The sequence below is a fragment of the Nematolebias whitei genome, chromosome 17 (assembly GCF_014905685.2).
Source record: "Nematolebias whitei isolate Nwh7 chromosome 17, NemWhi1, whole genome shotgun sequence".
NCBI classification, from domain to species: Eukaryota; Metazoa; Chordata; class Actinopteri; order Cyprinodontiformes; family Rivulidae; genus Nematolebias; species Nematolebias whitei.
Genome location: NC_056514.1, coordinates 28,496,917 through 28,512,341, shown reverse-complemented (window position 1 = coordinate 28,512,341; position 15,425 = coordinate 28,496,917). Strand labels below are relative to the sequence as shown.

General features: G+C 38.9%; 1 protein-coding gene across 1 annotated transcript in view; it reads left to right on the top strand.

The window, feature by feature from the left end:
• The window catches only part of LOC119423501 (rho-related GTP-binding protein RhoN-like), a 38,311-nt gene extending 24,154 nt beyond the window's left edge, over positions 1-14,157 (top strand). The window contains exons 2-4 of the mRNA XM_037690897.1: positions 1,155-1,264; positions 7,237-7,371; positions 13,231-14,157. Of these exons, the coding sequence (XP_037546825.1) occupies positions 1,155-1,264; positions 7,237-7,371; positions 13,231-13,485 (500 nt within the window). The 3' untranslated portion in view covers positions 13,486-14,157. The remainder of the gene's footprint in view (positions 1-1,154; positions 1,265-7,236; positions 7,372-13,230) is intronic.
• Positions 14,158-15,425: the final 1,268 nt, after the last annotated feature.

Below are 15,425 nucleotides of genomic sequence, written 5' to 3'. Positions count from 1 at the left end.
ATCTATATATCTATCTATCTATCTATCTATCTATCTATCTATCTATCTATCTATCTATCTATCTATCTATCTTGTTCACATGTGGAGCGGACCTTTAAAACAAAAAAGACAGCAGCAAAGATCAGACATCGGTAAAAAATAAAGATCATGAACTATTTATAGCGAGGAAGGTAATGACTAAATTTGTTGCAGATGTGCTGAAAATGAATCCTGGTGTTACACAAAAGCAGGAAGTAAACTCATCTGAAAGTAGAAGGAGAAACAAATACAACAGAATACTGAACCCAAAACTGTCTTTCACAAAATCAGAATGAAAATGGACACTTTTCTCTCACAGCAGGAAAGTCTGGTTCAGTTCACATTTTATTTTCTCATACAACTGTTTCCCCCGGTGTGGTTTCCTCCCACAGTACGAAAATATTTGCTGTATTTTTTGTGCATCGCTGAGTTGGCCCTGCTCCCTGACACTCGCCTTGCAATCAGGACAAAGAGGGATGTGGAAAATGTTTGAACGATTTAAAACTTTATTGAAGGGATGCATATTAGCCGCTGACTTTTATGCCAGACACATTATCACCCTTTAGCTTTTAACTAGGGGTGATAATGTCTCTTATTCCCCCCGTCCCATTGCTTGAAAGTGTTCTTGTTAATTGAGTTTTGTTTCATTCGCGGGAATCCATTGTTGAACACATTTTTGTTGCGTTGCCAAAGCTCCGTGTTTGGCAACAAAAGCACTTAGTGCAGACAATTTGGGAAAAAGAAATGCAAAGGGAATGCTTTCCTCTCTGGACAGGAATGTGTCTCTTTGCCCTGATCACAATACTCATTTAGTCTGGGCCTCCGAACAACAAAACAAAAAAGTGCCATGCAGAAATACCAGGTGACGCTTTGGGAGCTGCGCATTATACCACTGTCACATGTCCGTCTTTGGCTTATTCAGTAAGGTCAGATGCAGATCAGGGGTTGTAGACGAAGCAATAAATCATATTCAGTCGCCGTCATCTGCAGAGTGAGTTTATGGTAATTATACTTATTATAGCTGCTACTTCAGAAGTGAATGACTCACTTTGAGTCAAAAAAGTGAACTCGTCTCCGAACCAACGACAGTACACGCAATCCATCTGTTGATGTCCCTGTGTGTTCCTCGCCCGCAGGTTCAGCCTACTATGACAACGTGCGTCCGTTAGCGTATCCCGACGCAGACGCCGTGCTCATCTGCTTTGACATCAGCCGTCCGGAGACGCTGGACAGCGTGGTGAAAAAGGTCAGAGTCACATTAACACAAGTGTGAATTTTTTTCATGTCACACACTGGCTCAATGCATTTACCTGAATACACGAGTCAGTCAGTAACTGTATGAGTTTATTTATTTTATACTGGCTCCAGAATTATTTATTTATAAAACAACGACCCTTTCGAAACATCCATCCATTATCTTTACCCGCTTCTTCCTTTTCTGGTCGCGGGGGTCACTGGCGCCCATGTCCAGCTGTCATTATGCGAGAGGCAGGGGACACCCTGGACAGGTCTCCAGTCCACCACCGAGACACATAGAGACAAACAACCATTCACTCTCTCACTCACACCTAGGGACAATTAGAGTTATCAGTCAGCCTAACGCATGTTTTTGGTCTGTGGGAGGAAACTGGAGTTCCCGGAGAAACCCCGCACATGCACGGAGAGAACATGCAAACTCAACCCAGAAAGGTCCTGGGTCGGGATTTGAACTGGCGACCTTCTTGCAACAGCAAACAGTCCTACCAACTGTGCCACCGTGCTGCTTTTACAAATATTTTACACATGAAATGCATGATTTCCTTAAAAAATATCATTCTAATTCAAATCTGCTTCAGCATGTTTGCATTATATTAATCTTCTATGCTACTTTTAGCTTTTGGCCAACATTTAGCCACTTTTAACTTCTAGCTAGTCTTGTGATACTTTTAATTAGACTTTTTTACTTTAAGGTTAATTTTTGCTTCTTATAACTAGCATTGTTGCGACTTTTTGCAGGCCTTCTGATACATTTGGCCAACATTTTGCTACGTTTAGCCTCTAGCTAGCATTTTGCTACTTTTAGTTTTGGCTAGTGGTTTTTTTTTTTCAATGTCAGTTCAGTTTCAGCTTTTTCAGTAAGTTTCAGTCATTCAGAACTCAGCTTTCATACTTAATTTTCACCAAAAAATGCAGATTTTTTAGTTGTTTTTTAAAATTATTATTATTATTATAATCTTGCAGACTGTGCATTGTGTAACATACAGTATTTCATGATGGCTGCCTTTTAATTTTTGTTTTTATTCCTTTATACTTCTTTCACCCCATTAAATAAATGTATTGTTCCAGTATTCATACATAGAGTCAACTGTTGGTACGTTGCATGTCTCACAGCCTTATCCTCACTTCATGCTAAAATGTCCAAAATTTTATTTGCAATTGGAGATATCAAAGTTAGCATCCTGCTTTGTCAAAATATCAAGTTTTAATAAAGATTTTGTTTTCAGGCAGATCTATTTTCTAACTTTAAAGCCCACATTTGCCAAATCCTAATTATAACTTCAGCTTGCCCATGTATTGTTTATTATGTTTGAAGAAGTGAAACAATCAATCAGTCAGCCTGCGGAGGATCATTTTGCTCCTAAAGTAACAAAGTAATACAAGTATGCACACCGATACGTTTTGGCAATAAGAAGTCCCCCAAACCGCTGGTCTTTGACTTGCTTTTTTTGGCTAATTTTAAGAAGAATATGATGTGAGGGACAATATTACAGGATTTGAACTATACTGTTGAGTCTTCAGATAAAGTTTAAAATGCATTCAATGAGAATAAGAGTTAAAAAGATTAACTTAGTGTTTAAGTGGCACATTTTTTAAATTTATTACTGAAATATGAATTTTTACCTGTTTCTAAATGCTGATGGTTGAACGTGGCAGGTTGTGGAATTTGACCTCTTTTTTTGGTCACATTCCTGCCGTCATTCATCAGTGACATCATCAATACGAGACAAAACACTCCCATTTCATGGTGGCCAAGTTCTCACACCTACAGGGGGTCCACTGGAGAGGTGCGTTGACCTTTAACCCTTTTAGATGACCCCAGAAATGGTGGTGAAAATACTGATTTAACAATGCATGCACAGACTGCCAACGTGACACAGTGAGGAGTGACTTTATTCAAAGTCTAAAGGCAACACAAATGGAATTTATCCTCTTGTAACCTCCTAAGTATCTAATTTTAGTGTTTAACGTGCCGTCTCATCTCGTGTCCTTTCTCTTTGCTTCGGACCTGATTTCCATCTGCAAGCTTTCATCCACAAATAACACCCCTGCAGTACGACTTCGTGTTCTACCATTTCTGACAGCTTTCAGCCTAATCAATGTTTGCACCCTCCAATTTTCCCTTTAGAGCTCCTGTTCTGCCTCGGCGTTGCTCAGCTACAAAACACCCCTTGACTCTTTATTCCTTTCTTTTGTCAGCCTTGTTTTCCTCGGCTTGTTCGCAAACTCTTCATCAATCTGTGTCTCTCATGTTAGGCTGTCTGGATATTTCACTCAGAGTGAAATGTTATCTCAGTATATACAACGCTTTTACCTCTTGAAACGTATTTTATGACTTGTTTTTTTCTCATTAACACCATTTTTCTGGGTTTTGTCCGGCTCTTATATGGAACGTGTTTTTTCTGTTTTGTTTGTTGGCCTGTGCCAGCACCTCAGGTACAGCTGAATCTATCTTTGCTTCAGTTCTTTTTCAAGCATTTATTTCAGAGACAGATTTTTTTTTCAGTAATCCATCACATGAAAGCCAAGAGAGGACCTGTTCATGTTGAGCCCTTATCCTGAGATAACAATTTTTGCTCGTTTGAGACAATTATCGGTTTTCTTATTGTTAGAAAACAAAACATGTTTTGTACTTGTTTTGGCTTATAAAACTCAATTTCTCAAAATAACTAGAAATCTTTGCACAATCACAATTAAACTAAACATTTTTTCTTCATCAGAAATCAGTGCAAACAAGCTTTACTCTCAATGAATCAGCATTATATGGTCAATCAAGCCTATTATCAATAAAATACATTCCTATCTATTATTATAATATTATACAAGAGAAGTTGCATTTCCTGAGAAGATGCAGCGTGAATGCTTACTGCTGAAAGTTTTTTGCTGAATGCTACTAAAGAAGTTAAAAACAGACTGAAAAGGTTTCATCGCTGATGTGTGATGTGAATTAGAAGACGAATCTTTAAAAAGCAGCCGAAAAAGCAGGAAAAGGCTGAATTTAGCAGAAAGAAGCTGAAACGGAACAAGAGCTGAAATGAGCAGTAAAAGGTTGGGAAGCCCCATTCAGTTTCAATGAGAAAAACATGGCCGAAAAAGCGAAATATTTCAAAAAGTCAAAATTTCACGTGACAGCAGGAATGTCCTGAATGAGCCGAACGTTTTGACGTATGAACTGTTCAAACAGCACAAAGTGCGGAACGTGTTACGTGACGAAAAACGTACAGAAGAAAAACGGATCTCCGTAGCATGAAGGCTTTATAAACATTCACACAATAAGTAATTTGATCGTTTTAGAACCTATTAATTTCACGAGCATGTGATTCAAACATCTAAAATCCCAATAAATATTAGTAAAGTCGGCTTCTTTCCCAGATTGGCTTATTTGTAAGTGACCTAACTTAGACATATTTTTCGACCTAACTGTGATTCGAGGCCACTGAAAAGAAAACAAAGCTTCATTTTGTTCCATTGATAAACCAGACTCTCAGCTCCAGCAGCTCGCATTCTTCTGCCGCTTTATGCATCGGTTCTTAACAGCAACGCAGACAATAAGCTGCTCTTCCCATCGAGCGCCTTTGTGACTCATGGAAACTGCTGCTGCTCACCAGTTGCACGCAGAAGAACATTGAAAGGCTACAGCTCGCTCTGCCCAACGGCCCGTTGCAGCAGCAAACATCCAGAAAGAAACAAATTCAAAAAGAGACGTCTTTGTAAGGCAGAACAAATGGAGCTCAGAATGCTGTCTCTGCCGTGGTTTGAGGAGATAATGAAAGGAGTCTCAGAGAGAAACAGAAAAAAACACGTTAATAGCGTGAGTCATGTCTGCGGTCGGTCACGAGTAATGTTGTCTCCATTGTGCAGTAACGACGCCGAGTATCGCAGGAAGATAAATTGTGTTTGCTGATTTTTCTATCTGTGTAGCTGAGGCCAATCTTCAAATCACTTAAATTTAATGTCAGTATGCTTTTAAAGCTCAAGTCATAGGTTCAGGTGACAAAATAACTGTATTTAAAAAAAATATTAATTTGATTTGATTTTAATTATCTTGTTTTTATGTAGTTTATTGTCCCTTTTCCTTAAAAACAGACAAACTATGGCTCAGTGACAGAAAACAGATTGACTGTTTATTAATATGTTGCTGCAGACTACAGTTTAAATAGAACGACCACTCCTTGGCTTGTTTCTCTAAAGTGCTAGAAACTGAACCAGATCTTTCATTTAGCATTTTGTTTATATATATATATATATATGTTTTTAACTCTTATCTGATATACGGTTTTAATCTGGAGGCTACAGATTAAATATAAATATGAGATTTCAGCTTGTCACCCAGCTTTACGTTCCCGTCAAGATTTACTGCTCTGAACTGTTAATAATAACGTCATTAGAGGCAGAACACAAGGCACGACTCTAGTTTTGTGTGAATAAAACCATTTTAGTTTTCATTATTTGATAAAGACTTTTTTGTCCTGTTTTCTTTCACGAAACACATTTTTACAAAACTTTTTTCCTTGGTTTGGATGTTGTGTCTGCAATTGCTGCTGAAATCAGCCACTTCATCTGGCACTTGAAAGGTTGATCGATAGTGTGAAACTTGGAATCGAGAGGTGGTGGGTGATATGCATTCCTTTAATGAATGCTAGGCCTTCAATGAAAGTTATCGACAGTTTAAGAACTGCAGACAGGACCTTAACAATTTCTCAGGCATTTTATAAAGATTGTATTCATTCTAATGCTTCATTGTGATCGTTTATACTAGAGCCGACTGATATGGAAATTGTGGCTATTGCCAGTACTGATAACCGATATAATGGTTGAAACTTTTTGACCTTTATCCACCCCAATAATCTAATAAACGGCTACTTTTAAACCTGTTTTAACACTTGAAGTCTTGAAACATTCTTCCTAATGTGTGTTCATATTTTCTATTCTCCACTATTCACCATGAAATTATCAAGTGTGTTACATAAATACAAATTAAACAAAGAAACACCCTTCTCTGTTCATTGTTTAAACAGTCAGTCATGTATGGTGAAGGTCTAATTAGTCTTGACCACAGCAGTGTGTTTTTTTTTTCTTTGAAGAGAAGTTAATATTCCAGACAAACTATGCATTTCATTGAGGATGCCAAAGATAATGTTACTAACACTGATATCTGTTTACATCTACATTAGATTTATTGTTCTGGATAAAATGTTACAAGGCAATAGCCTATGCTAGGCTATAGAAATGTTAGCTTGCTAACTTGAAAGGCACGTACCTAATGACAAGCAGGTTGGAAGATTGAAGAGAATTTGTTATTGCTGATTTAATAAACTTACCATGCAAAATATGATACACAGTTGCTCCCTGCTTCGGCTGTGCTGAACGTGAAAGTGAAAGCTAAAATGAACGGTGCTGACATGAAAGTAGTCCACTTGCGCCCTCTACTGGATACATTGTACAATTACGCCATTTACAAGTAAGGACACTGCTCATTCCCAGTGTTTATATCGGCACATAATGGAACAATTATCACCGATATATGTCCCCTGTGATGGACTTGTGACCTGTCCAGGGTGTACCCCGCCCCTCGCACAGTGATTGCCAGACATGGGCACCGGCGACCCCAAAATGGAAGAAGCGGGTACAAGATAATGGATGGAATGGATGGATATGTCCCCAAACGCCTATATCGGTCTAAAATATCGGCCCTGATGATATATCGGTCAGGCTCTAATTTATACATTTAGGGAAAAAATGTGCTTTTAGGTTTATGGTAGTGGTTTTGTTAGTTGCATGATTTTCTTCTGCAAGATGATTAATCGAGCCAAACGGAGTCAAGCAGCAAGAACAGAATAGTACTCATATTTACCATTTGGAAATGAGATGACGTGACTAATAGTGGTCAAACAACAACAAACATGTTTACTACAGTAAAGTCTGTGTACTGATATCCATTTGTCTGCCTGATTCACACAGTGGCAAGGCGAAAGACAAGAGTTCTGCCCGAATGCCAAAGTGGTGCTGGTTGGCTGCAAACTGGACATGAGGACGGACCTCAACGTCTTGAGAGAGCTGTCCAAACACAGGCTCATTCCTGTCACCCACGAACAGGTGAGGACAACATTTGACCTTGTAGAAACTGAACAAGGTCATTTTATTTCATTTTTATTTTAACAATTTTATACCTGATGGTTGTAATGCTCAACTATCTGAAGAGTTTCTTGCAAACCACCGAACACTTTCCTTCTTTGAGCATGCAAACCAAACTTATGGAAACAAATATGGAGAATGACATTTGCTCCACATCATAGCTCCCACAAATATGGAAACCCAGGAAGTATAAGGGAGCTGGACCTGAACAAAGGAGGAGAAAATACCAGCTGTGCGATAAGACAATTGTTTTGTTTGTGTCTTGGAGCAACGAACAGGAGCGTGCGTGAATTTTAATAGCCCATTTCCATGTAAATGTGAATTCCCATTTCTTAGCAGCCTTTTGTCAACACATTAATATTTTCTCGCCAAACAAAAGTAATGACCTTTTTGCTTTCTTAGTCAGAGATGACATCAAATTTGGTGCATCTCAGCATCTTGGATAGGTTCTGGACTCCAGAATCGGGGACACCGAATCAAAAGATTCAAAAGCTTTTTCTCAAACTGGAAACTGCAGCCATGCACGCTCGTAATTATTCACTCCAAGGCAGCTAATGCCATTCACGTTCAAAATAAATATTAAACTTTAATGTTATTTATGGTATTCCTGTGTGGAATGTGGATGAAGTTAGCGCAAGAGAAATAAGCTGTACAACTGAGCACAAACAAGCTTTTAACGTTTTTTTTTTACATGTTTTTGCAAAAGGTTTAATTACGGTACATAGTGTCCAGTCGACAATTTGAAGCCTAATAATATCAGTTAATTACTTTAGTTCTCCTGGATAAAACTGGTAATGTCTGCAACACAGCAGCTGCAAGCACTAATTATGAGGAAACTGTAAAAAAATGTATTAAATGAATGTAGAAACTTTCCATATATTATTTACATGTGAGATGAAAGAAAAGAGGAATTAAAGCTTTTCTACATTTTTCTAAAGGCATGTGTTTTGATATACATTTGGAATTTTTATTAATTTTTTAACTAAAAGGTAAGAAAGGTAATTTTTTTAAGTTAGGAAAGTTTTTTGTCTTTGTGAAGAAATAATTTAAATAAAGCTGATCTTGTTTTTGCAGTACTGTATTTCCTGCCATAAACGTTGTACCGCCCTATAAATCGCATCAGTCTAAATATGTCTAATAAAGTGGAAAAAAACATATATATGTCGCTTTGCCGTATACGTCGCTTTGCTGTATACGTCACATCTATTATGCGTCATCGCTGATGCCTCGCGTTTGTTACGTGTCACCACTGACAACCCAGGAATGTGGGCCGAACCCAGAAATGTGGGCCGGTGTTGTGTCAAAAATCGATTGGCTGCCAAATGGCAGCCGCGGGGGCGTGCACGGGAGAACTTTAACAAGAATTTAACAAGATTAACACTTAAAAACAATTATTTGTTTGCTCTAAATTATAGCAAAGGCGTGTCTCAGTCTAACTTTTCCTTAATAAATGAATTTTAATGGTCAAATCAGTGGCATTTTCAAAAGCCAATACACGGAAAGATGAACACACAGATGGCGACTCGCTGTGCATTTCTTCAAAATTTAACAAGATAACCACCTAAAAATAATTATTTGTTGGCTCGACTTTATAGTGAAGGTGTGTCTCAGTTTACCTTTTACTTAATAAATGCACTTTAATGGTCAAATCAGCTTCATTTCGCTGGGGCGACGCAGCGAAATTAAGCTAATTTGACAAATGTTCCATGCAGACGACGGTGGCAGGCTATGGCAAGTCGATTGCGTCATTAATAGCCACTTTTACCTATTACATGATACAATGGCATGCCATAATACTCGAGTGCCATCTAGTGGCTGAAAATGGTAGTGCTCAATATTTTCAGTCAGAAAGAATGAAAACGGTCATATCTCAGCCAAAAATTGGTTTATAAATATGGGAAAACATCCATAAATACGTTGCTTCGGCGTATAAATCGCAAGGCGTGTAAATTATGCAAAAAAATGTGACTTATAGGTTGAAAAATATGATAATCATACTGTAATGGTAACCTAAGAGCTTCCGCCTTCTCGTTGTTGACAACTGAAGCCAGCAGGAATCGTTTTTATGAAAACTGCCATGTTGTTTTTTGGAACCTGAGTCTGGATTGTAGCAATGCAGAGTTTAGTCCCACCTCCTCCTCCTCCGCACATGATCATGGTGTAACATGACCTTTACTGTTAGCACAAAACAACTAATTACAGCTCAGCGTGTTAAAATTATTATTTTTTGATCTTACAGCGGAAAGGTAAGAGCCACATAAATCAACAAGAGTCAACATCTTATTTTTTCTTTTTAAATTCTCTAGTGTATGAATATATTTTTAACTAAAATAATGTTCCGGGGTTGCAGTTGCTGAGTGGTCAGTGCCATGGTTTCGTAATCCTGAGGCTGCAGGTTCGAGCCCACGATGTCTCAAGATGAGCATAAAACAATTAGCAAATGTTTTGTGTGAGTTCGCTCACTGTGGTGACCAGAAACACAACAACAAGGGCAATGATGTCCTAATTGTTTATACTGAGGGGGCGTGGCTTAAAACTTCTTTTGAAATCAGCTAACATGGAAGCTGGTCCCATTCTGGCTTCAACTTCCAGGTTACCATTCTATGTCTACTACAATAATTTTCTTGATCAAAACTAACTGCACGTTACTCAAATAATACCCGAGCAGATGTTTGATGTAAAGCCTGATATAAATACATGCAAGACCAGAATTAAGGAGCTATTGCCAAAATCCTCAAAAAAAAAAAAAAAAACATAGAGCTGAAGCTATCCACCAAATATGTAGCTTTAAAGTCAGTTTCTTAATTAATAGCCAACATTACAGAATAAATACAATAAATCACATGATGATTGGAACCAAAAACATGCCTAAAGTCTGTTTCGTAGCAGACCTGTAGATGCTGTTACTGCTGTCGGTGAGCAGAGCAGCTTCACAGGCAAGAAATTAAAAGACAGCACAAATGGGAACTAAGGACTTCAAGGTGAAGGAATCATAAATACACAGGCTGGTAAAAACCACAAGCAGTGGTCCTATAAAGAACAAAACAGTAATTGGTTTGATAAAATCTGTGTATGCAGTGGCATTTAAATTGCCTCTCATGCTTCCTTAAAACAGCTGGGGTTATAAAAGTACTTCAAAGTGTTGTTTGAACCAAACATCCCAAATAACAGAAGCCCCATAAGCCGAAACAAACTGAGACTTTTTTATTTCACCTTGCTGATGCACGAGGAGCGCGGTTATCAGAATACAACACTCAAAGGCGTAATGGATTTAACAGTATTAAAATAAATACTAAGATAAAATTGAGCTTTTTCATTCATTAAAAGCAGCTCAAAGATTTAATATTGTATAGCGCTAAAACAATACAGCAGTCCCTCATTTATCACAGGGGATCCATACCCTGAAGTCCCGCGATAAGTGAAAAAACGCAAATAGTATTACAAGTAGTAAGTAGTAGTTTATTATACATATATATATTAGGCATTAATAAATAAATAAACCCTTCCCACACTCTTGCAATATTCTAAACAATGTTTCTAAACTCTAAACGCTCTAAAAGAGCACAGAATGTCATGAAATCAGCTCTCTGCCTCCGGCTGCTCTCTGCCATCTGCCAGCGCTCTCGGCCACGCCCACTTCTCTGCTGCAGAGAGGAGATATGCACGCCGCAGGAGGAAGCTTCTCCTGCAGCTTGGGCTGCACACAGGTGCTAAATAATTTAAAATAATTTATTTTAAATAAAAATTCCATGCCAATCGTGCGGCTCATCCATCAATCAGCCAATTGTGTCATGTCCAATCTTACTTTGTTAAACCGCGAAGTAGCAAGTCTGCGAAAAACAAACCGCAAAGCAGCGAGGGACTACCTAATGCCTTTTTTTGTGTCAAGTCTTACATTCAGTGTGGATTTTTTAACTCTGAAAGAACTTCATGATGACAAAAAAGACGAAATAATGCGCCTCAAATGAAGCTTACGAATGAAGTAGCTAAAATCACAGCACTGATTTCCCTTTTTAAGCTGAGATAAACACAGAACAAGCGAGGAGAAAATGGCGTTTCTACATTTTCAAACCGTCCAGATTTAAGGCCGTTGTTAAAAACCACCAGGAATAAAAGGAGCTTTTATGCTTGTTGCAACAAAAGGCTTTGAATATTTTATTGCTTTGGGGAGGATATGTTCTGTTAGCTCCAACAATCTATCAGGCTTTTATTACTGTAAGCTGGATTTCTGTTCTGTAAGACCATAAAGGCCTAATATCCACAAAAACAAAGTGCAAATGACTTCATGGGAAACAAACATAAACACATTCTGGAGGTCGATGTTGAAGCTGCTTGCACTTAAAGAATTCCTCAAATACTAAATGTTGTTTTGTTGATTAAGTGCTTTACTGAAGCACCAGACATTTCCACTAACTACAAAAGAAAAAAACAGTTTTAAAGGATGTTTATATATAAATAATAAAGCATAGTCTCCACCAAACACACAGTCAAACAGATGGGCTCGAGTTATATGGTGTTCAGCAGAGTTTCAGGTGAAGCGACTGTTTTTTTTGTGGATTGCAACCTGAAACGTGTTTTTCTTCCCAGCTGTTACAGACTTGGTGCTTTTGACCTCTCACTCCCTGATCTGCAGAGGCAGGTGGTCTCCACCACAGATTCTGGTTCTGGGTTGGAGGTCTCCACCTGATCACGCTCACCTGCTGCTCTGTGTGCTCTGGTTGACGAGCTGAATCAATAAAGAGTTTAAGCTAATTTTTTCCACTATTTGATACGATTAAACATTGATATACTGAATTAAAATGTATTCATTAGGTGTTTAATCGGGCTTTTTTTGAGCTAAGGTTGTTTAGAGTCACTACAAGCAGTCAGAAACTTATTTAATGAGCTCAGGTTGAAAAATTTTGGGAGAATATCCTCTGATGAATTAATCCAGACCATTGGGCTCTGTGTAAATAACCTTTAAACTTTATGTCGCTCAAGAATCCCAGAAACATTATGGATGATCACAGTAAAGGCGGGAGTGGTGGCACAGAGGTTAGAGAAGGCGAGCCTGCGATCGGAAGGTCGCCAGCGTAAAAACAATCGACACGTCTTTGTGAGAGTTAGTTTGTTGTGGCAACTTCTGACGAACGGAGCAGGCGAAAAAGAAGAAAATGGATGATCGTGGTACTGGCAGAGTGAGAACAGAATAAACTAAAGCATTCCTTGAAATAATGCACCTTTCATGCCAGAGTTTTACACTAAGATGATCTTATGGGGAGAAAAGACAAAGTTTTAGTTGCTTTGACCAACCCTTGAAAATAAGAGGATGCAGAATCTTGTGTGATACCATGTTCAGAATGTGTTGCGAATGAAGGTCAGCTACTACCGCATTAAATTTTAGCTCAATATTTGAACAAGTGGCTGAATTATAGCTATTTTTGTGTTTTACATGTTCAGTTAGCTGCGCTGGCCGTCTTAACGTACACCACCTTCAAAAGTTAATTAGTTGTAAACGTAAAACAAGTGATTATTTCCTGAAAGTTTTGTTAAAATCCGTCCAGTGGTTCATGAGATATTTTGCTAAAAGACACAAACACACACACGGGCAAAAACATTATCATCCGCCTTCGCATTTCGGCAGACTACCTCAAGATAATTTTGAGGACTGCTCTCCTTGTGGTTCGAAATTAACAAATAAAAAATAAACAATTTTATGTAAAGTTTGCTAATAGGTGTAATAATTCCATAAAGCTAATACCCCTATCATTCAATTTGTGTTTTGTTGACAGCTTGTGCTAACTCTCTGAAGGTTTGTACTTTTTAATTGACTTTTATCAGGGCACTAACTTGGCGAGGCAGATCGGAGCAGTGGCCTACGCGGAGTGCACCTCCAAGTACTCGGAGAACAGCGTCCGGGACGTTTTCCACGTCACCACCCTGGCCTCCGTGTCCAACATCCATCGGCCTCAGCTCAAACGCGCCGGCACGCGCTGCGGCCACAAGCGGATCTCCCAGCAGCCTCCTCGGACTGAGATTCACGAGCACCCGCCTGCCGTTAGAAAGGACCGAGCCAAAAGCTGTGCGCTCATGTAGGACCAGAGCCTACACACAAACCTGATCTCTGTGTGTGTGTGTGTGTGTGAGATGGACATGAACCTAATTTATTGGTGAGTTCTTGTACGACCGTTGCACTGCATAATGAACAGTATGGCAAAAACATGAACGAGTGCTGTCCCGTGGAGCTCTTTGAACAATTCTTTCTCTCACGGCTCTGCTTGTATTTTTTCTTTGTGGCTGTTGCTTTCATCAGGGGAGACTGCTGCAGTGACTCTTTGAAAAGCTTTCACATGAACAAGAGGACCAAAACTGGGAGGCTTGCGAATGAAACGCAAGGACAGTGAGATAAAACAAAATAGAAATAACAATTTGAAAAACTCCATTTTGCAGCAAGCAGAGGTTACAACGCCAGTTTTCACTTTGTGTTGTTTCATGTATGAAATGCTGCTTTATTCTCAAGCACAATACCATGCAAGGAAAGTTTTCTGAGAAGTCTGTAAATATCAGAAGGCGAGCGCTGCTGTTCAACCTCATCTGATAAACTGAAATTCTGGACAAACCCCCCCAAAAAGAAGAAAATTAAAGAAATAAAATAAAACTTGGACTTAAGATACTAATTTTCCTAAACCACAAGTGCTTTTAGTATGAAAACTAAGAAATCACTCACCACGTATTACTGAAATGTTGTGTAATTGCTCTAGTTTTGATAATCCAAGCTGGAAAAGAAAGTCTCAAAAGGCTTTAAGAGGATGAAAATGATCTTGTACATGCAATTATAAAAATAAAAAAACTTGGTCTGCTGTGTTCTTTTCTATTTTTATTAGGTCAAACATTGAAATGCAACGTTAGGACCAGTGTTTGGTTGAACTTCAACATATTTGCTTCGTCGGATTCATTCATTGTTTGTTCACACAAACTCGTATCTGCAACTGCAAACTTTTAAACTACATCAAAGCAATACGACTACAAAAACGTTATCAACATAATAAATATGTGTTACTGTGTCATGTTAGTGACTACAAAGCAAGTAACACAATTGGACCAGAGATTAGAGCTGTCATTTCTAACCCGGGCCCGAAACCATAATAGTGTGCTGGATGGGCGGGCCGGGTTGGTGTTGTGCTTTTGATTGTGTCAGCGGATCAACTGCAATCTAATTATATGGCAACATGGCTTGCCATACTTCCAATCATATGGCAACATGACTTGTCATACATTCACCAACCTCACGCGGCCATTTCACCACGAGACTGGCCTTGAAAGAGGTAAAATAAAGTTCAGTTAATCTTCAGATTGGACTATACTGCCAGGCAGTGATCCATCAAAACCCAAATGGACGTTCAGCTGCTGCACTCAACAGACGCGCACGGCCGACGACCCAAACTGGTGAGATCCCAAAGCAGACATGTCAGATCAGGGTCCGTGTCTGAATAATGCAGAATGCAGGCAGAGGCAGGGTTTTGATGCGCTTTGACGGCCATGAAAGAACAGACACCCCCTCAGCTCTGATCTTCTGCCCCTTTTATTCAGCCACGTGCATCCGCCGACCGTTAATAACTATATAAGCAGTCAAGGCTTAATTAAAAATGACAGGAAAAAAAATTCGGGTTTGGACCAGTAATTACTGTTAATTCGTCGGGTCGGGTGGCGTTCGGAAATGATGGCTGCAGGTTGGGGCCAGGTTGGATCAGATTTTTTGGGCCCGAATGCAACTCTACCAGAGATGCACAAAAGTCACATTTAAAGAGATAGGTTAAATCATTTCAAGTGGAGTTGTGTGGAAAGGTTGTGAACAAACAACATCTTACTTGTTGTAGATGGCTCTTAAAATTGCCTTGAATTTGAGAAATAAAATTTACACTAGGCCTAATCGAAGAGACAAGCTAACAGCTAGTCCATAATAAGTTGGGCTGCCATTGTTTTGAAACTCCAATCTCCAAAATGTCTCAGCAGTTCATGCATATTATATATATATA